At 41.6% G+C, this 23,477-nt stretch overlaps 1 protein-coding gene across 1 annotated transcript in view; it reads right to left on the bottom strand.

Moving 5' to 3' along the window:
* Positions 1–23,035, bottom strand: part of LOC135548305 (splicing regulator ARVCF-like) — a 28,581-nt gene extending 5,546 nt beyond the window's left edge. The window contains exons 1-9 of the mRNA XM_064977767.1: positions 22,998–23,035; positions 19,125–19,301; positions 14,460–15,040; positions 12,977–13,524; positions 12,666–12,849; positions 12,362–12,479; positions 11,183–11,351; positions 4,686–4,703; positions 1,618–1,689 (exon numbers count right to left, since the gene is read on the bottom strand). Of these exons, the coding sequence (XP_064833839.1) occupies positions 1,618–1,689; positions 4,686–4,703; positions 11,183–11,351; positions 12,362–12,479; positions 12,666–12,849; positions 12,977–13,524; positions 14,460–15,040; positions 19,125–19,301; positions 22,998–23,027 (1,897 nt within the window). The 5' untranslated portion in view covers positions 23,028–23,035. The remainder of the gene's footprint in view (positions 1–1,617; positions 1,690–4,685; positions 4,704–11,182; positions 11,352–12,361; positions 12,480–12,665; positions 12,850–12,976; positions 13,525–14,459; positions 15,041–19,124; positions 19,302–22,997) is intronic.
* Between the last annotated feature and the right edge of the window lie 442 nt (positions 23,036–23,477).

Here is a 23,477-nt window from a genome sequence, read left to right as displayed (position 1 = left end):
ATCTGTGAATTTTAAAATCAGATTCAACCACAAAGACCAGGGAAGTTTTCCAATGCCTCGCAAAGAAGGCCACCTATTGGTAGATGGGTAAAAAAAAGCAGACATTGAACAATGCAAAGTTATTAATTACACTTTGGATGGTGTATCAATAGGTCCACTGACGACGCAATCGCCATCACACTGCACACTTCCCTAACCCATCTGGACAAGAGGAATACCTATGTATTAATGCTGTTTATCAACTGCAGCTCAGCATTTAACACCATAGTACCCTTCAAACTCGTCATTAAGCTCGAGACCCTGGTTCTTGACCCCGCCCTGTGCAACTGGGTACTGGACTTCCTGACGGGCCTCCCCCAGGTGGTGAGGGTAGGTAACAACATCTCCACCCCGCTGATCCTCAACACTGGGGCCCCACAAGGGTGCGTTCTCAGCCCTCTCCTGAACTCCCTGTTCACCCACGACTGCGTGGCCATGCATGACTCCAACTCAATCATCAAGTTTGCAGATGACACTACAGTGGTAGGCTTGATTACCAACAACGACGAGACGGCCTACAGGGAGGAGGTGAGGGCCCTTGGAATGTGGTGTCAGAAAAAATAACCTCACACTCAACGTCAACAAAATAAAGGAGATGATCGTGGACTTCAGGAAACAGCAGAGGGAGCAGCCCCCTATCCACATTGACGGGACAATAGTGGAGAGGGTGTAAAGTTTTAAGTTCCTCGGCTTACACATCACGGACAAACTGAAATGGTCCACCCACACAGACAGCGTGGTGAAGAAGTAGCAGCAGCACCTCTTCAACCTCAGGAGGCTGAAGAAATTTGTCTCGTCACCAAAAACACTCACAAACTTTTACAGATGCACAATCGAGATCCATCAAAGCGGGGACCGAGAGGCTGAAAAACAGCTTCTGTCTCAAGGCCATCAGACTGTTAAACAGCCATCACAAACATTGAGTGGCTGCTGCCAACATACTGACTCAACTCTAGCCGCTTTAATAATGGAAAAATTAATGTAATAAATGTATCACAAGCCACTTTAAACAATGCCACTTTATATAATGTTTACATACCCTACATTACTCACCTCATATGTATATACTGTACTCTATACCTGCATTTTGCCTATGTTGTTCGGTCATCACTCATTTATATATTTTTATGTACATATTCTTATTCATTCCTTTGCACTTGTGTGTATAAGGTAGTTGTTGTGAAATTGTTAGGTTAGATATTACTGCATGGTCGGAACTAAAAGCACAAGCATTTCTGCTAACCAAATTTGATTTGATTTGGGTATGAATACTTTCTGAAGGTACTGCAACCACAGAAACCACATCAAGCTATTCCATATTGTATTGTACTCATACAGTAACTGACATACAGCATTTGTATGGACCATGTTGTTCTATCAAAGCATTCAGACGGTCTACTTTTGTGTCTGATTGGTTCTCATACAATCCAGTCACTTCTTGACATTATAACACATTGGGAACTATTCTACATCATGCACAATACATTTTATAGATGCCTCATGCCAAGGTTAAGGCTTTCCACACTGTAGGTCTTTGGAATGCAGATCCACAGATCACTAAAGATGCTACATATTTACCTTTCGTTGGTTGTGTGCGTTTGGGTAAATCCAGTGTACCATATTTTTTGTCACCTGGTCCGTTTCTCCAGCCTAGACAAAATACACACAGGCAGGCATGCACGCATGCACGCACACACACACAAACACACACACCGTGGTTAGCAAAAAGCACAATTGAAATCTCAAGGTATGACACACAGTAAATAGGAAATATCAAAACATGGGAAGTGTATAAAGACATGACGATGATAATGAGTCAGAAATACCAAGGTCTTCCATTGAAGCTCAAGACTTGAGGTAGACAACAGGGCAAGGAACCACAGAGAAGAGGTCCTGGAGTCTCATAGTTGACCGAACATTATTATGTATTTGAAGAGTTTATTTCCAAAACGCTATATGCACCTATTTTTTACATTTGAATTGATTGCTTATGAGTACCTTCATGCGTGTGTAAAATATTACTTTTTTTCTGATTTTTTTATTCATTGATTTTAGATGTGAATGAAAATGTTGTTTTTGAAAACTGAAATCCGTTGTACCTCATTTCTACCAGTATGTCACCGTGCAGCTAAAGGCAAAAAAAACTGTAGATCATCTTTACTCCACACACAGAGATGCATACAAAGCTCTCCCTCGCCCTCCATTTGGCATTTCTGAACATAACTCTATGGCTGGGATCATCAACTAAATTCAGCTGCAGACTGATTTGTTTTCTTGAACGGAAGGTCAGGGGGCCAGAATATAATTACAAATCATTTGTAGATTGCAAATTAACCACAAGAAGCCCCATAGTTGCACATATGTGGGAATACAGATTTACTAAATGAAAATCACTCAGAGCTGATATGCTAGAGTTTTTACAATGTTTTAGGTCCAGCAATTAAAACCTTTTTTTTTTTGCTCTGAAAACTTTGGGGGGACAAATTACATCGCTGCCAGTTGGGAACCCTGCTCTATGGAATATGGAATACGTTCAGCGATTTTCCCACATCTGTCACCAGCTTCATTAATAAGTGCATCGACAACGTCGTCCCCACAGAAATCCTGCTACGCTTTCTGACTAACCATCAAACAGGCAAAGCATCAATAATGAACTAGAACAGTGGTTCTCAATCTGTGGGAATCCTGAATCCCTGAATCATGTCGTATTTTTTTGAGTCACTCAAACATCACATGAATACACATTAGAAATGGCAAAATGCATAGAATTGCAAGAACATTAGCTTCAAAACTGCACAATATCTTCTGCACTCCATGACAAAGTGTAAAATTGCTTCAAATATTCTTCAAACCTAAACAGTTTATGTCATGAACAGTGCTTGTGCCCATAAAATTGATGTGGCGTGCAGGGTGGGCAAGGGATGTTCCCCAACGGTGGAAGGGGGGCCTGAGTGAAACAGTTTGGGAACCCCTGGACTAAAGAGTCAGTCGATAAGAGCTTCACATTACTGTATTGAAATTAAAACAAATTCCTATATTGATGTCACCACACGGTCAGGTCTCTGACCTCCTCCCTATAGGCTGTTTCGTCGTTGTCGGTGATCAGACCTACCACTGTTTTGTCATCAGCAAATTTAATGATGGTGTTGGAGTCGTGCCCTCAAAGCTCATCACTAAGCTAAGGACCCTGGGACTAAACATTTACATTTACATTTAAGTCATTTAGCAGACGCTCTTATCCAGAGCGACTTACAAATTGGAACACGTCCCTCTGCAACTGGATCCTGGACTTCCTGATAGGTCGCCCCTAGGTGGTAAGGGTAGGTAACAACACATCAGCCACTCTGATCGTCAACACGGGGGCCCCTCAGGGGTGCATGCTCAGTCCCCTCCTGTACTCCCTGTTCACTCATGACTGCACGGACAGGCACAACTCCAACACCGTCATTAAGTTTGCCAATGGCCTGATCACCGACAACGACAAGACAGCCTGTAGGGAGGAAGGATGGTGCAAGGATAACAACCTCTCCCTCAATGTGATCAAGACAAAGGAAATGATTGTGGACTACAGGAAAAGGAGGGCTGAGCATGCCCCAATTCTCATCGACGTGGCTGTAGTGGAGCAGGTTGAGAGCTTCAAGTTCCTTGGCGTCCACATCACCAACAAACTAACATGGTCCAAGCACACCAAGACAGTCGTGAAGAGGGCACAACAAAACCTATTCCCCCCTAGGAGACTGAAATTATTTGTCATGGGTCCTCAGATCCTCAAAATGTTCTACAGCTGCACCATCGAGAGCATCCTGACGGGTTGCATCACTGCCTGGAAGGGCAACTGCTCGGCCTCCGATCGCACGTCACTACAGAGGGTAGTGCGTACGGCACAGTACGTCACTGGGGCGAAGCTTACTGCCATCCAGGAGCTCTATACCAGGCGGTGTCAGAGAAAGGCCCTAAAAATTGTCAAAGACTCCTGCCACCCTAATCATAGACTGTTCTCTCTGCTACCACAAGGCAAGCGGTACCGGAGCGCCAAGTCTAGGTACAAGAGGCTTCTAAACAGCTTCTACCCCCAAGCCATAAGACTCCTGAACATCTAATCAAATGGCTACCCAGGCTATTTGCATTGCCCTATTTGCTCTTTAATTATTTGTACTTTTATTTCTTATTGGTTTGGTATTTCTTATGAAAACTACATTGTTGGTTAAGGCCTTGTAAGTAAGCATTTCACTGTAAGGTCTACACTTGCTGTATTCAGTGCATGTGTCAAATACAATTTCATTTGATTTGATACATGTATCATTTGTAAATTTCTTCATAAAAATGTAGTTATTTATTACATTTAACTGTGTAAAACCTAGCAATACAACTTATTTCTCTGAGAGTGAGGCAGATATAGAGTATTATTTATCTCTCTGAAATGAAACCAAGTAATAGATTTTAGATAAACAAATACATGTCTGTCATTGAACAACACCATGCCATAGTTAGATAGTGAGAAAACACACCAATCTCTTTCATAATTTCTTTAAACAATAAAGGCTATTTTACCAACATTTTTTTTAAATATATACATATATAGCGTTTTGGAATTAAACTACATTTTTTGATTGTCAAATATCATTCATTTCTTTAGACAGACTTACTTTGATTGAACCACTCCTCTTGTGAATGGTGATGGAAGGAAACAAATCAAAAGACAAATAAGGAAGACATTTTCAAATGGCAAATATAGCATTACAGCAATACAAACGACACACCAGAAATCACCCAATTCTACACCTATTACATGCTTGCCAAAGTATGTGGTACATTTCACAACTCTAAGCACAAAAATCTTAACAGACCATCAAAATGGCTCATTTTTAGAAACTCTAAGCACATTTTCAATTGACCGAGTACAACAAACAAATTCACAAAGGCACTTGTTCGCTACACCTTTTCATTTGGATACATATTTAATCTATCTGCTTTTCAAAATGCAATATTCACTTAACTTTTTATATGATTTTCTTTTAATTTGTTAACAATACAATGAACTGGATGTGGCCTTAATTACTGCATGATCATTCTTGATCAGCCAGTGTGCGTCAATAGGACAAAATGAAAATAGTCACTCATGTGCTACCATTTGGAACAATGCACTGCTGAAATACCTGGGTTGTATGTATAACAATATGCTGTTTTCCATTCATTATCTGATTTCATTGATACACTGTAAGCAGAGAGACAGTAAATGCTGTATCAGTTGACAAGTCACATAGAAAAGGTGATCTTGAACAGTGGTGAACTGTCATTCAGGGCAGGTGGGGCTCTGAGCCCTACCTGTTCATCCCCACCTGTTTTTATGATATGTGACACATGAATGTGTGTCACAAATCAGTTTGCAAACAATGTAAAAAATATATCTTTGAGTTAATAAAGCCACATACAAACATGGACTCTTTTTTGCTTTCTTGAGGAAGGCAGCTCCAAAATGCAGGTGTTTCAGCCGAGCTCAGTGCTTTCTGTGGTGGTGGGGTAGCCAGCGGAAAATACAGAGCGTAGCCATTGGTAGAGTTCTCTAGTTGCGCCGTGATTGGCTCAGTGTTCTGTCACTCATGAGGACACTACGTCACTGCAAAGTCTACAAGGAGAGCTCGAAAATTCAAGCCCCTTGGGTGCTGCCACAGAGTTACATTAGAAGTGCCCATCCAAGAAGGCTCAAGGTCATTGGTCACAGATAAAATGGCATCAAATCACGTTATATTTACTGAAGCTTTGATTGGACTGATCATGTCAACAAATCCTAGCTAGCAAGCTGGACAAGCAGTCATCATCATGAATCAAGTCAACAATCTAGTGGCAAATCCTTTTCAGTCCTTGTCATATGAAGAGAAATTATAGATAAAAAGTACAGTTGAAGTCGGAAGTTTACATACACCTTAGCCAAATACATTTAAACTCAGTTTTTCACACGTCCTGACATTTAATATACCTAGGTGTCTGATTAGACTGTAAACTCTCCTTCCAGACTCACATCAAACATCTCCAATTCAAAGTTAAATCTCAAATTGGCTTCCTATTTCGCAATAAAGCATCCTTCACTCATGCTGCCAAACATACCCTTGTAAAACTGATCATCCTACCAATCCTCGACTTCGGCGATGTCATTTACAAAATAGCCTCCAATACCCTACTCATAAATTGGATGCAGTCTATTACAGTGCCATCCGTTTTGTCACCAAAGCCCCATATACTACCCATCACTGCGACCTGTACGCTCTCGTTGGCTGACCCTCGCTTCATACTTGTCGCCAAACCCACTGGCTCCAGGTCATCTACAAGACCCTGCTAGGTAAGTCCCCCCTTATCTCAGCTCAATGGTCACCATAGCAGCACCCACCTGTAGCACGCGCTCCAGCAGGTATATCTCTCTGGTCACCCCCAAAACCAATTCTTCCTTTGGCCGCCTCTCCTTCCAGTTCTCTGCTGCCAACGACTGGAACGAACTACAAAAATCTCTGAAACTGGAAACACATCTCCCTCACTAGCTTTAAGCGCCAGCTGTCAGAGCAGCTCACAGATTACTGCACCTGTACATAGCCCATCTATAATTTAGCCCAAACAACTACCTCTTTTCCTACTGTATTTATTTATTTATTTTGCTCCTTTGCACCCCATTATTTATATCTCTACTTTGCACATTCTTCCACTGCAAATCAACCATTCCAGTGTTTTACTTGCTATATTGTATTTACTTCGCTACCATGGCCTTTTTCTGCCTTTACCTCCCTTATCTCACCTCACTTGCTCACATTGTATATAGACTTATTTTCTACTGTATTATTGACTGTATGTTTGTTTTACTCCATGTGTGACTCTGTGTTGTTGTATGTGTCGACCTGCTTTGCTTTATCTTGGCCAGGTCGCAATTGTAAATGAGAACTTGTTCTCAACTTGCCTACCTGGTTAAATAAAGGTGAAATAAATAAATAATCAGAGTAACAATTCCCTGTTTTAGGTCAGTTAGGATAACCACTTTATTTTAAGAATGTGAAATGTCAAAATAATAGTAGAGAGAATGATATAATTCAGCTTTTATTTCTTTCATCACATTCCCAGTGGGTCAGAAGTTCACATACACTCAATTAGTATTTGGTAGCATTGCCTTTAAATTGTTTAACTTGGGTCAAACGTTTCGGTAGCCTTCGACAAGCTTCCCACAATAAGTTTGGTGAATTTTGACCCATTCCTCCTGACAGAGCTGGTGTAGAGTCAGGTTTGTATGCCTCCTTGCTCGCACACGCTTTTTCAGTTCTGCCCACAAATTTTCTATGGGGAATGAGGTTAGGGCTTTGTGATGGCCACTCCAATACCTTGACTTTGTTGTCCTTAAGCCATTTTTTCACGACTTTGGAAGTACGCCTGGGGTCATTGTCCATTTGGAAGACCAATTTGCGACCAAGCTCTAACTTCCTGACTGATGTCTTGAGATGTTGCTTCAATATTTTCACATAATTTTCCTCCCACATGAAGCCATCTATTTTGTGAAGTGCACCAGTCCCTCCTGCAGCAAAGCACCCCCACATCATGATGCTGCCATCCTCTGTGCTTCATGGTTGGGATGGTGTTCTTCAGCTTTTTATTTCATCAGACCAGAGGACCTTTCTCCAAAAAGTACGATCTTTGTCCCCATGTACAGTTACAAACCGTAGTCTGGCCTTTTTATTGCAATTTTGGAGCAGTAGCTTCTTCCTTGCTGAGCGGCCTTTCAGGTTATGACGATATAGGACTCGTTTTACTGTGGACATAGATACTTTTGTACCTGTTTCCTCCAGCATCTTCACAAGGTCCTTTGCTGTTGTTCTTGGATTGAGTTGCACTTTTCACACCAAAGTACGTTCATCTCTAGGAGACAGATGCCTTCTTGAGCGGTATGATGGCTGCGTGGTCCCATGTTGTTTATACTTGCGTACTATTGTTTGTACAGATGAACATGGTACCTTCAGGCGTTTCAAAATTGCTCCCAAGGTCTACAATATTTTTTCTGAAGTCTTGTCTGATTTCTTTGGATTTCCCAATGATGTCAAGCAAAGAGGCACTGAGTTTGAAGGTAGGCCTTGAAATACATCCACAGGTACACCTCCAATTGACTCAAGTGATGTCAATTAGCCTATCAGAAGCTTCTAAAGCCATGACATAATTTTATGGAATTTTCCAAGCTGTTTAAAGGCACAGTCAACTTAGTGTATGTAAACTTCTGACCCACTAGAATTGTGATACAGTAAAATAATCTGTCTGTTAGCAATTGTTAGAAAAAATACTTGTGCACAAAGTAGATGTCCTAACAGACTTCCCAAAACTATAGTTTGTCAACAAGAAATTTGTGGAGTGGTTGAAAAACGAGTTTTAATGACTCCAACCTAAGTGTATGTAAACTTCCGACTTCAACTGTATAGGTGCTCATCGGCCATTGGACATAAACATTACACAACAAGTTTGGAAGGGATCAGTGGCTAACTGCAAGCGTTGCAAAGCAATCACTAGCCTGCTATTCAGTGGAGAAGGTGTGTGATCCAAGTCTGGGTTTAAGGGTCTCTTTTCCATGCTTAAAAGCATAAACATTCACATGCAACACCATGGGCCAGAAAAGGTTGAATACATTGGCCATGCTGTCAATCCAGCATGACTTCTGCCGCATTCAAAATAGCTGGAAACTCGGAACTGGGAAATCCCAGACTTCACTGAGACTACTGGGAACTCAGGAGAAAAACAAGCTCTGACAGGGAAAATACGTTTTGAACGGTCATCCAACTCAGAAATCTAAATCGGGAACTCTGGCCTCTTTCTAGAGCTCCAACCTGAAGATCACCGACATCATGATTCCACCTTGTTTTTTGTTTTTGTTTCCAGTTGTCTTGAAAGCACCATAAATCCAGAGAATGCCAGACTTTGATGGCAAAGTTTGATGACAAACTCTTCCCACAAGAAGGACCGCCACGAAGAATTTTGAGCTTTGGTATTGGGAGTCAGAGTTGGAAATTAGTCTGTGCGCATGCACGACGAAGAGGACATGCACCTGCTAATTTTACTTTCCTATTGAACATACATCTATCCATATGTAATATTATAGTTTAATTATATGTTAGGGTACCTGAGGATTAGATAGAAACGTATTTTGACTTGTTTTAACAAAGTTTAGAGGTAGCTTTTTTGATTCCTTTCTCTGCATGTTGAACGAGTTGATTACGCAAATCGATGGCACCAACTAAACAGACTTTTTGGGATATACAGAAGGATTTTATCTAACAAAACGACCATGCATGTTGTAGCTGGGACCCTTTGGATTGCAAATCAGAGGAAGATTTTCAAAAAGTAAGTGAATATTTAATCGCTATTTGTGATTTTATGAAGCCTGTGCTGGTTGAAAAATATTTTGATGTGGGGCGCCGTCCTCAAACAATCGCATGGCATGCTTTTGCTGTAAAGCCTATTGTAAATCGGACAATGCAGTTAGATTAACTAGCCCTAAGAATAACTTAGCCTACTGTTCTGACTTGGTGGTGCACATGTAGTCTATAGCCTGTTTTAGAGAAATGTCATCATTGAATATTGTAAGAGCTTTCATCGTCTCTGCTTATATGCCCCCTTTATTTATCCTACGGTTATGACTTGGTGTACAGGGAGAATACTGTAAGAACAGTCCATGTTCTGAATTCTGTCGCTGTACAGTTCAAAAGTACTGAACAAATAGTTATATTGACTTAGCTCGCTCATTAATGACTTAATCGAAATTACAGATTGCATCTTATCCACTCATCATTCCCTTATTCCATAGTTTGTATATCTTAATTGTCAGTAGAAACCACATTTGTTTAAGCAAGTCAGCCGTATCAGCTATGTTTTTTAAGGCAGTAAATTAGGCTGAATGAACTGTTTCGCTGCCAGAATAGGCTCTGCTGATAGCCGGGTGTCGCAGTGGTAAGGATTCCCTCCATGGTGCTGAAAAGAAAGTTCTGCTGTTGGGACAGCTTTATGTAGGCCCTAACAGTTTGTGGGCGCGTTTGTCACCATTATAATGAAATTAATGTATTGTTTAGTGTTGTATTGTGTAGTGGCTTTGCTGGCATGCATCCCCCCAAAAAATGGTTGAGTTTGCTCCACCAAGATTTACATGCTAAAATTGCCATTGCGCTTGAACAATGTTGCATAGGGCAGAAATAGCATGCAACACCATGGTACTGTCACGTTCTGACCTTCCTTTGTTTTGTCTTTTGTTTTAGTATGGTCAGAGCGTGATTTAGGTGGGTTGTCTATGTAAGTTTTTCGATGATTTTCTATTTCTGTGTTTGGCCTGGTTTGGTTTTCAATCAGAGGCAGCTGTCAATCGTTGTCCCTGATTGAGAACCATAGGTAGCCTGTTTTCGATTGTGTTTTGTGGGTGGTTATTTTCTGTCTAGTGTGTTTTGTCACCTTACAGAACTGTTTCGGTTTCGTTTCTTTCTCTTTGTTATTTTCTTTAGTGTTCTGAGTTTAAATAAATATAATCATGAACACATACCACGCTGCGCTTTGGTCCTCACCTCATTCCAACAACGATTGTTACAGGTACGTTTTTCCAGTAGCCAACTGCTTTACAATACCCCTATTTCTGATTATTTGTCCTGCTTATGTACTGTATAAAGATAATGAAACTGTAAGACTGAAATATTTCTGAACATGCTCACAACCTGCCATTGGGTACATATCATTTCTTTATATTGTTTTAAGCATGTCAATTTATATATTCAAATACTGTATGGAAAATTGTATTCACCATCTACTATTCTTTCCATTTAGTACTTCAAAAAGCACAGTTTTGAAATGTGTATCTTGTATTTTTTTCTATTGGATTAAAATGTAGTTAAAATGACTGACTGTTGAGCCTAACATTATCTGATGTATTGGTGACTAAACAAAATGTGCTCATGGTACTTTACAGAAAACTTTGATATTGCATGAATGACTAAACCCCAATGAATGCACAATCAAAGATTCTGAACATAAGATAGGGGGAATTAAGTGTTATCAGTTAAGAGTTTTGTACTCAGAGATTTTTTAATATACCACTTAAATCTGAAAAATGTGTCAAAGTCATTGAAAAAAAAAAACGATAACTGACCCTTGGGCTTTTTCCCTCCAAAACAGTCTGCCTCATTATTCTTCTTCCCTCCTGATCCTGACCGTGGCACCTGATTGGCTACGGGTTCCTGAAATCGCTCCGCTCCTGGCACCTCTTTGTGGACGTGGTAGGAGAGGTTTCTCAGGATACAGACGCAGTTCTCTACTGACTGAGAGAGAGGAGCACAAACAACACAGAGATGCTTATCAAAGACAGAAGATGCATAGAATATAGGGAGGATCTGATTCACACATGTGGTCCAGAATACTTTTGGTTAATGTAACGTAAACTCACGTAAACTCACCTTGGTCCGTACAATTGCCCTTATTTTAGCACCCCAAAAACGTAATACTTCCAGATCAACTGTAATGTCAATACCATTGTAAAGCACAATTTCTCCCCTTACCAACAGAATCAATTACATGACCTTAACGCTGCCCGTTTCTGCATAATTCAAGCAGGCAATGAGCCCGTAGGGTATTTTTAAAAATTGGCGGGTGGGGAAGTGAAACTAACGTGTGATAGTGAGAAGGAGAGATGTGGTGTGGCAAAATTGCTTTTTTTCACTCGATCTGTCCAACTTATCACCTTATTGCCTCTAAAATGTAAATAAAACACTATAAAGAGTTTATATAATGTGTCATTACATACCTATTTGAAGGTTTGAGTCGAATTTGAATCGGGTTTTTAGGGCGGCGCTAAAGTGATCTTAGAAGTAAAGAGCAGCTTTGAAAATGATGATCGCATGCAATGATGATGAAAAAATGACTAGGTATCCCCCCCTTACCCCCGTCACTGTCCATTTCTTGTTTTTAAAGGATGATAGAAGTACAACACCTGGTGGAGAGAGATTGTAAGACAGAAATAGTTGCTTTATGCGTGCTGTACGTTACGACATGACACGTCACGATGTAACGGAGGGTCCGTTTTTTTCAACTTTTCTCCAATACTATAGAGCCATTACCATGTCGATCAACGCTTGAATAGAAACCTAGTTCACACCCCCGATTTTGAAGTCAACACAGTCGCTACAGTCCCATTAGTTTTCTTTGTAGCCTCGTTTGAATGTTGCGGTTGCGCACATTTGTACAGAATGGGGTGAGTTTACCTTACTGATTCGCACTCCCACCATAGTGTTTTAGTTGGAATTTACATGTGCTCAACCATGTCTGTGGTCACCTTATTGTCTGTCTCCTTGTTGGCAACCGCTGACTGTAGGGCATGGAGGAGAGCGTCCACCAGCCCCTCACACTCCCTCAGCCTCTGGCGAGCCTCTGCCCCATCTGAGCTCACATTCCTGGGACAACACAGGTCTATTAGTGGAGCAGATTAAGTTAGCATAGCATCACTATTAGTTAGCTGTCAGTAACTCATTTACCATTACGTTCAATTTAGAAATGTCCTTTTAATGGAGCAATAAACCCTCAATTACTCTTGTGTAAGGTTCCATTACCTTGTCATCTATGTAGCTGCTATATTGTACCTGAGACACCCTGAGGTGTTCTTGAACACGGTTGTCCACTCTGTCTCCTGGGGTCTTGAGTGCTCAGTGAGGTCTCTCCTCCAGCCAGAGTGGGGGATGATGACCTCATCAGTCAGCGTCTGGAGCCCGTGATTGATGACCATCATCTTCAGAGGCTCATGGGAGGACAGATTCCACAGGGTTCCTATACGTAAAATAATATGGATATGTAAGTTACTGTTAGTCAAGTGAGGTGTTTGGGTAATAATCAGGGTGACTCATGACCATTGCAGAGATGTTCGTACAGGAATTCTGTCATAGGCTCACTGTACCTGTGACCAACTCTGTGACCTCCATGTTACTGGACTTCCTCAGCAGTCTGACCAGGGCCGGGATGCCGTCACAGTTCTTGATGGCCACCTTGTTGTGGTGGTCTTTCCCGTAGGAGATGTTCCTCAGGGCTCCACAGGCCTTGCGGTGGACCTCGGCTTTAGGGTGGTCCAGGAGGCCCACCAGTACTGGAACCCCCTTTAGCTGCCTGACGTCCTGCTTTATGCGGTCGTTCTCGTAGCACAGGTGCTGCAAGTAGGCGGCGGCGTTGGACTTGACCGGGTCCATGGGGTGGCTGAGCATGGTGATGACCTCACTCAGGTTGGGGTCCCTCCAGCGGGGGTCCTTACGGATGCTGTCCAGGCTGACCATGCTACTGCGCTTGTGGGGGAACTGTAGCATCTGGGCCCTGGACATGGCCTGGAAGAAGGAGATGGGATCCCCATCCACCTGGGACATGAGAGCCTCCTCGTATCCACCTCTGAAAAAATATAAAGGGATGGAGGGGTTAAGTGGGGAGGGGGGGCTGAGACAAGGGAAAGAGAGAGGCCTATATGTAGAGAGAGACAGACAGAAAGCACAGAAAACAATTAGATTGTATTTGTTGAACAATCACTGTTATTTGCTCAGGTATTTTCTCTGAACAGTTGTGCAAACAGATATTTTATCTTCACAGCCTGAGTTCCTGGTATATGGGGAGAAACAGAGAGAGCAAAAGATATGGAGAGACAGAGGTAGAGGGAGGAGAGAGGGTGTCCAGTAGCCTCTGTAAACAGCTCATTCACAGCTTATGAGCTGAGGAAAGTGCTGCTGTCAGTCAGTAATACAGGTGAAACCTTATTTATCGACTGGTGGCAGGCAGCTTCCCCTGATTGATACCACATGCTCCTAAACCACTGGTCATCTGTCTCGCCCTACTCACCATGTTGACACCACAGGGACTACTGCAGCTAGCAGCTCCTACTGGGGCACACTGCTATGGAATGCAATATGGACATTGACAGGTGCTAATCCATATTGAGCTGAAATAATGTGTTGAGTTGTATGGTATGATTCTCTAGTCTCCTCTTTTGGAAATGTGTTCATAAACTACATACAAGCAATTTAATCAGTTTGCGAGGGTCAGTATGTATGATGAAGAGTTCTCTCTTCACTGAAAACAGAATTTATGCAGATAATGATAGAGTACATGACTCCTCTTCTATTTGTCAGTAGCAAACATTACACAGAATATGCCCTCATTTTCCGAATGACTACATACACACAGCGAAAATCAATGCCCTGTCTTGAAGAAAGCATGAGCTTTTGTTAAGGGTAAACTCATTTACAGAGAGGGTATTGATATTTGTGTGGTAAAAATGTAATGTCCTTTTACTATTGTCCATCCTCTGAGTTTAAGTAACTCACCAGTCTTATTAGCTTGGATCTGCTGCTATGGAGTTCTGCTATCATGCTTTTGCCTAACTATCTAGTCCATATCCTAACCTGGTTCTGGAAGGTTCCCTCAGGAGCTCCATGGTAGTGATGGGTCTGAGCTGGTGAATTCCACCCAGAGTGTCATCCCCTGGTCCTTCCCTCTCGGTTTGGTTGGTCAGGCCCACCTGGCCGTAGATGTCCCTGGGGAGGGGCAGGGTGTAGTGACCCCCAGGCTGGGGCTGGTAGTTCCTGGAGGGCCAGTAGGTGTGGAGGGAGCTCTGGTGGACACCACCACGAGACAGGCTGCCATACCCAGCACACATGCCACCACCCAGGCCAGGAAAGGGGGGGTCAGGGAGGGTGTAGGCGCTGTTCTGCCCTTCTGGCTTCTCTGTCTGGGGCTCACTGTTGGTGTTGTTGTAGGGAGGAGGGAGAATGTTGGTGGTAACAGTGTTTGTGATAGGGGTTGTGAGGGTCTCAGAGGAGTGTTGGCCATTGGTTAGAGGACTGGGCTTCAGAGATGGGTCGTCTGAAACCAAGGGGATCTGGGGAACCGAGGGAGGCTGCGGGGCTGGGGGAAGCTGAAGGGCGGTGTCTGGAGTGCCCGGAGTGTCTGCCTGGTCATTCCCCAGTTCAACAGCCTTGGGGTCCTGTAGAGATGAAGTCAAACAGTTAATCTCAATACATTTGACAGACTCAGTCTCAATATAGCATCTAATAATCCCATCTCCAGTCCAACCAATGAGACTACATTCTCAACCTGTGCTCAGTGCCGTAAACTATGTTTATCACTATTACGACACCACTAGTACATCTACCAACAAAACTACTACTATAATTATTTACCCACCAGCAGAGAACACAAAATGGCACAGTTTGATAAACATTTAACTCTCCATTAAACAAAACAAAAATCCCCCACCAGCTCTTGTCTCACAGGAATGATCCATCATTTTTATTCCAGCAGATTTCTGGCTTTGAGGTGGGCCAGTAAATAAAGAATTCTGTTTGACTGCCAGTGAAATTGTATTTCCCTAGAGTTTAGATTGGACCGTGATGAAACAAGCTGAGGTCCAGCTAGTAGTGTTGAGAACTACAGTAAACTGCAGAAAATGTAAATGATCTGTTTGATAGAATAAGGTCAACATATAATCAGTGTTTTTATCTTGCACCACTACAAATATGATGTAAATATGTATGAAGTCAGATGACTCAAATAGTCTGACTCAGATGTATAGTACACCACATGGCAAAATGTATATGGACACTGCTTCAAATGAGTGGATTTGGCTACTTCAGCCACACCCGTTGCTGACAGGTGTATAAAATCGAGCACACAGCCATGCAATCTCCATAGACAAACACTAGCAGTAGAATGGCCCGTACTGAAGAGCTCAGTGACTTTCAACATAGCACCATCATAGGATGCCACTTTTCAAACAAGTCCGTTTTTAACATTTCTGCCCTGCTAGAGCTATCCCGGTCAACTGTAAGTGTTGTCATTGTGAAGCGTAAACATCTAGGAGCAACAACGGCTCAGCCGCGAAGTGGTAGTCCACACAAGCTCACAGAACTGGACCGCTGAGTGCTGAAGCGCGTAGCCCGGTTGCAACACTCACTACCAGTTCCAAACTCCATCTGGAAGCAACGTCAGCACAACAACTGTTCATCGGGAGCTTCATGAAATGGGTTTCCATGGCCTAGCAGCCGCACACAAGCCTAAGATCACCATGCGCAATGCCAAGCGTCGGCTGGAGGGGTGGTAAGCTCGCCGCCATTAGACTCTGGAGCAGTGGAAACACATTCTCTGGAGTGATGGATCACGCTTCACCATCTGGCAGTCCGACGGACAAATCTGGGCTTGGCAGACACCAGAAGAACGCTACCTGCCCCAATGTATAGTGCCAACTGTAAAGTTTGGTGTAGGAGGAATAATGGTCTGGAGCTGTTTTTCATGTTTCGGGCTCAGCCCCTTAGTTCCAGTGAAGGGAAATCCTAATGCTACAGCATTCAATGACATTCAAGACGATTCTATGCTTCCAATTTTGTGGCAACAGTTTGGGGAAGGCCCTTTCCTGTTTCAGCATGACAATGCCCCGTGCACATAGTGAGGTCCATACAGAAATATGTCGTCGGGAACGGTGTGGAAGAACTTGAGTGGCCTGCACAGAGCCATGACTTCAACCCCATCAAACACCTTTGGGAGGAGTTGGAATGCAGACTGCGAGCCAGGCCTTATCGCCCAACATCAGTGGCCAACCTCACTAATGTTCATGTGGCTGAATAGTAGCAAGTCCTTGCAGCAGTGTTCCAACACCTAGTGGAAAGCCTTCATATAAGAGTGGAGGCTGTTATAGCGGCAAAGGGGTGACCAACTATATATTAATGCCCATGATTTTGGAATGAGATGTTCAACAAGCAGGTGTCCACATACTTTTGGTCATGTAGTGTATGAATGTGGACATAGTATCCACTAGCCATTCTCTACACTAGGATAAGCTTTGGGTCCTTCTCTGTAGGCTGCTACTTCCCCAAGAAAAAGTCTGTCTGCCTGGCGCACACCAGCCTTCAGTTCAAAAAGATATGGCCATTAAATGTACATTCTGTTGAATTGAAATTAGTCTCTGGCGGATGGCTCAGATTAAAATCATGGCTCGCCAGGACTGCAGATGAAAAACACAGTCCAACAGGAAATCAGAAATCTTAATGCACAGAGATAGGGAGTTTTATAGGAGATATGATGAAGGAGTAATCCATGCTTCAGATTACAGTGGAGCAGAGAATGATTACAGTATGATCCTGGGGGAGACGGACGGCTGATTGCTAAATGAGGTGATTAAAGTAAGCATTATATAGGGGATATGGGTGATAAATGAGGTGATTAAAGTAAGCATTATATAGGGGATATGGGTGATAAATGAGGTAATTAAAGTAAGCATTATATAGGGGATATGGGTGATAAATGAGGTGATTAAAGTAAGCATTATATAAGGGATATGGGTGATAAATGAGGTGATTAAAGCAAGCATTATATAAGGGATATGGGTGATAAATGAGGTGATTAAAGTAAGCATTATATAAGGGATATGGGTGATAAATGAGGTGATTAAAGTAAGCATTATATAAAGGATATGGGTGATAAATTAAGTAATTAAAGTAAGCATTATATAGGGGATATGGGTGATAAATGAGGTGATTAAAGTAAGCATTATATAAGGGATATGGGTGATAAATGAGGTGATTAAAGTAAGCATTATATAAAGGATATGGGTGATAAATTAAGTAATTAAAGTAATTAAAGTAAATGAGGTGATTAAAGTAAGCATTATATAGGGGATATGGGTGATAAATGAAGATTAAAGGTTATATAAAGATTAAAGTAAGCATTATATATGGGTGATAAATGGGATATGGGTGATAAATGAGGTGATTAAAGTAAGCATTATATAAGGGATATGGGTGATAAATGAGGTGATTAAAGTAAGCATTATATAATATGGGATAAATGAGGTGATAAATGAGGGTGATAATTAAAAAGTAAGCATTATATAAGGGATATGGGTGATAAATGAAGTAATTAAAGTAAGCATTATATAGGGGATATGGGTGATAAATGAGGTGATTAAAGTAAGCATTATATAGGGGATATGGGTGATAAATGAGGTGATTAAAGTAAGCATTATATAAGGGATATGGGTGATAAATGAGGTGATTAAAGCAAGCATTATATAAAGGATATGGGTGATAAATGAGGTGATTAAAGCAAGCATTATATAAGGGATATGGGTGATAAATGAAGAAATTAAAGTAAGCATTATATAGGGGATATGGGTGATAAATGAGGTGATTAAAGTAAGCATTATATAAGGGATATGGGTGATAAATTAAGTCATTAAAGTAAGCATTATAGAAAGGATAAATGGGTTAAAGATAAATTAAAATGAGGTGATTAAAGTTAAAGTAATAAATTAAGCATTATATTATATAGGGGATATGGGTGATAAATGAGGTATTAAAGTAATTATATAAGTATATGGGTGATAAATTAAGTCATTAAAGTAAGCATTATATAAAGGATATGGATAAATTAAGTCATTAAAGGTGATAAAAATTATTAGTCATTATATAGTAATAAATGAGGTGATTAAAGTAAGCATTATATAAGGGGGATAAATTAAGGGTGATACATTAAAAGTCATTAGGGAGTAAAATTAAGTGTATTATATAAGGATATGGGTAAATTAAGATAAATTAAGTAATTAAAGTAAGCATTATATAGGGGATATGGGTGATAAATGATTATATAGTGGTGATAAATAAAAGCATTATATAGGGGATATGGGTGATAAATTAAGTAATTAAAGTAAGCATTATATAAAGGATATGGGTGATAAATTAAGTCATTAAAGTAAGCATTATATAGGGGATATTGGTGATAAATTAAGTAATTAGAGTAAGCGTTATATAAAGGATATGGGTGATAAATTAAGTCATTAGAGTAAGCATTATATAGGGGATATGGGTGATAAATTAAGTCATTAGAGTAAGTGTATATAAAGGATATGGGTGATAAATTAAGTAATTAAAGTAAGCATTATATAGGGGATATGGGTGATAAATTAAGTAATTAGAGTAAGCAAAGGATATATAAATAAATTAAAGTAAGATATATAGGGTGATAAATTAAGTCATTATATTAAGCATTATATTAAGCATTATATAGGGGATAAAGACCTCTGCCTCTGAGTATTGTGTCTCTGTAGTGGAACTGCCATTGGTGGAGGTGACCACGGAGGTGTTGGAGGTGGGTGTGTCCAGGTCATCATCTGCAGGCAATGGATGCTCCACCGGGGGCTCCTTGGTCTCCAGGATCATGGCCCCCAGAGAGGAGGGCCCCTCTGGGATCTGCTCCTACACAACAGTAGAAAGAGTTAGCTACACACTCAGACTCCTACACAACAGACATGGCACGCACAGCAAAGGGAAGAGATTTAGTTAGAGACGTCCTACTCCTACAGACCAAGTGCAGAAGAGAAAGTTTCACAGAGAGAGAGAGAGAGAAAGGGCCCAGTACCCTTTGTAAAGAGAGGGAGAAATAAAGACATGAACTAAAGGTGACAGGCCCGGTGAGAGCCGGAGAGGGTATTATCTAAATGTGAGAATGAGCTCCACCTGTTTAATTAAAGTGCGGTGGTTTGATTTCTCCTGAGACCCTCTCGCCCCATGGACCAATCTGCTACTGCCATTCTGCTGACCTTTCACTTCCCCTGCTGACTGCTCGCAATTGTTCATTTTTAAGCCCTCGCTTTCAAACACCCACCTCACTGTATAGGCTATAGAGCAAGGCCATAAAACTATTCAGAATTTCCACACTGATGTGTGGCCATGTATGGGGAATGGAAAAGAGTAGAGAAGGCTGTAGTAATCAGGGTTGGCACTAGCCCACCAACTCGTGGGCAAAACAATTTAGTGGCCCCCCTCTTGACGTAAAAAAAATTACGTTTTCAAGTTAATTTCCTGCAATTCTACACATTTTGTCATGGAGTGGAGAGACATTTTTGCCATTTTAAAGCTACATTTCTCCATTACTTATGCCATGTTAATATGATATCTGATAACTAAGAAAATCAATGGGGCCCCCTGGAGGTCAGGGCCCCTGGGCACATGCCCTTCGTGCCATGATTACTACAAGTTTAGATAGTTGGGTAGACTACCTTACCAATCAAAAAATAGCTGACATGAGCTAATTGAGTGACTGACATAACAAGAGGAAGTGCTGATGAACAACCATTTTTTTTACTGCACCTTGTGAATTCTATTATTCTTTTTTTACCCCCATTTAGTAGTTACAGTCTTGTCCCACCACTCACTGCCATGCATCCTCCAAAACATGACCCTGCCAAGCCACACTGCTCGCTTAACCCGGAAGCCAGCCCCACCAATGTGTCAAACGAATCACCATACAACTGGTGATACGAATCGGTGTGCATGCACCCGGCCTGCCACAAGGAGTTTCTAGAGCACAATGGGACAAGGACATCCTGGCTGGCCAAACCCTCCCCTAACCTGGACGACTCTGTGCCAATTGTACACCACTTCATGGGTCTCCAGGTTGCGGCCGGCTGTGACGCAGTCCGGGATCGAACCCAGATCTGTAGTGACGCCTATAGCACTGTGATGCAGTGCCTTAGAACGCTGCACCACTCGATAGGCCATATTCTACTATTCTAACGCTCAACTGTAAGTTGAGTCCCCGACTGAGTTCCTAAACTGGTCGGGGGCCCCCTAGCAGCCGGGGGCCCAAGCCAACCCCCTATGTCACTTGTGCCTAGGGCTGGCCCGGGTAGTAATTGTGGAGGTTCAGATGCTGATAGAGTTGATGTGTTAAAAGATTAATGAGGAGAAATGTTTTGGCATAATTACTGAGATATAACAATGTCCTGCCTTTAATCAGTCCTTTCCATCCAGCAGCTAGCCTCAGGCATACAGGGTAATTTAGTTATGTATGCTTATTTACTTCAAGAAGAAACTAACACACTGGTTTAACAACGTTATTTCCACGTCATTTCAACTAAATAACGTTGAACCAACGTGGAATAGATGTTGAATTGACATCTGTGCCCAGTGGGATTGTAGTTTTCCCCAAAACAAGGATTTATTAAATAGACAACATAAACACTTAAAATGTGTCTATAAATAGACTAAAGAGGCATAAAATAAGAACATAATGATCCATAATAAATGTTTCTATGTTTTTGCTTAATACTCTTTAGACAAGGACTATTCGGTTTTGATCACATACTAAAGACCAAGAGTGTCTGAAACTGAGATCTTAGTCAATAGGATCATCATTAGAACCGCATTCACCATGGGGGAGAATTTAGATTTATGTGCCAATATCTGTTGCAAGCCAGCAGATAATCTGTCAACATAAAATTCACTGCATCATATCTCACCATACTAAATGAAAGTGCTCTCAATCCTACTGTGCAGAAACAAATGAGAATACCAGGTTGTTTGTCTTATTGAAACATACTAGAACTGAATTCAGGGGTATTCCAACTTCATTTGAGCAATATGTAAAATAGTCCACATAAAATCCAAAGGTTTAATAGTAGGGGCCTGAATGTAAAATAGTCCACAGAATATGGAGCAGGAGGTATAATAATAATGGATAACTCATTAATGCAATGGGAGAGCTCGATTCACTCGCAGCCTCCATTTCCCAAACATACAATGTCAAACATGAGAGCCCTCATCTTCATGCAAATACATTTGTCAGAGTAGAGAGAGAGAGAAGGAGAGATGAAAGCCCAATGGTTGTCACACAGCAGAGATAGAGAGAGAAAGAGAGAGCGAGAGAGCGAGAGAAAGAGAGAGCGAGAGCGAAAGAAAGAGAGAGCGAGAGAAAGAGAGAGAGAGAGAGAGAAAGAGAGGAAAGGACAGGAGATGATGCAGGCTTAAACAGCCTTGGAGGGATGAATGACTGAGGTATTGCAAAGCAGAGGTAAATGAATAGCTGCGTGGCTAGAATAGGCAGGGTATCTCTGTTCTCTAAAGGAAGGCTTGATGGAGGGCTTGAGTGATGGTAATAGGGTTTGAAAGCGGGATAGAGGGATAGATAGTGAGGTTAGGGACTGGCCCTGTTTTTAGATTAGACTTCCAACAGATCTTTCAGACACTGTGCAGCCATACCTCTATTTGACCAGCCATCACTTATCATCAAACACTCAAAGCACTCATCCATCCATAGAACACTGTTCAACTACCCTCATATCTTTTCCTTCATCACATCAAATAAATATCCTCATATTCCTTAATCTACAGCCTGTATTTGCTGTTTACCAATGAGATGAATTAGATAGATGTTAGAGGCACTGAAGCAGGGGCCAAAGTGACACGATTAGTGTCTTGTTACATTCAGCTGTCCAATGGGGGCTGACTGCACGACAGTATAGCGGAAAGGCCCACAGTCTGATCTTCTGCTGAGTGAGTTCAGATTTAGTCGCCGGGTCAAGGGCACTTCAGACGCAAGCCACATTTAATACTTGTCACAAGCTCATTTTGATAGATGAATCATGCTGCTCTCTATCCAGGTATTAATGCAGATCAGAGGAGAAACTGTGATCCTGTTGGAATTAACACTGACAATGCAGTCAATTTGTGTTCATCAGATAGAGGAGAGAGGAATGTGTATTGCTCCAGTACTTGATGTCAAATGAACATGTGCTCAAAATGTATGTAGATACAGTAATCATCTGTCATAATAGATCTACTCCCAGAGTTCATAATTAGACAGGATCAGAGCAAGAAGTTACTTGTTTTTGTGCTCTAACGCAGTCAAGATGCGGGAGGAAAACATTTTCTGTCCACATTACACAAACACAGCATTGTCCAATCTCCCAGCACAGCGATGCTTAAGCCATTTATGAAATTCTCTTATCCAGAGCAATTAGGGTTAAGTGCCTTGCTCAAGGGTACAATGACAGATTATTGGAGATTCAAACAAGCAATCTTTTGGTAACTAGCCCAACACACTTAATTGCTAGGTGATCTGCCGCCATTAGGATTTCCCATCTTATTCACTGCGGTGCCAAGACTAATTACCATTGAAAATGAGGACAGGACACCTCTCATCCCTTGTGTTTGTCTGTGCAGGATGCAGGAAACAGGAAGCAGGTGGCAGGAAGCCCCCTGGTGCACAAAAAATGAAATACTGCATGGTCATATTTAATGTCATTCTAACTTGCAGTTTCTGGCTGGCCAACATGGTCTCAGAGCATTTTGTATTATTCTGTATGTTAATCCAAGACACTGTTGCGTTTAGTATGGTTACATAAAACAGATAAAAACGGCTGCATGGGACCTTTTACTTAAGGCAATACCGAAAGTAGGTTGGTTGGTCGGGATGGATGGATGGACATATAACCTGAACATCTAGCAACCCGGGGTGGATGGGTGGGTGTATATCACAAATGTCTAGCAACCCAAAGGTTATAAGTTCAAATCTCATCACGGGCAACTTTAGCTAATTAGCAACTTTGCAACTTGATTGCATGTTAGCTAACCTTAACCCTTTTACCTTCC

This window comes from Oncorhynchus masou, chromosome 11 (assembly GCF_036934945.1).
Source record: "Oncorhynchus masou masou isolate Uvic2021 chromosome 11, UVic_Omas_1.1, whole genome shotgun sequence".
In the NCBI taxonomy this organism is placed as follows: domain Eukaryota; kingdom Metazoa; phylum Chordata; class Actinopteri; order Salmoniformes; family Salmonidae; genus Oncorhynchus; species Oncorhynchus masou.
Note: the sequence above shows the minus strand (reverse complement) of the source record. Positions and strands in the feature narration are given on the sequence as shown.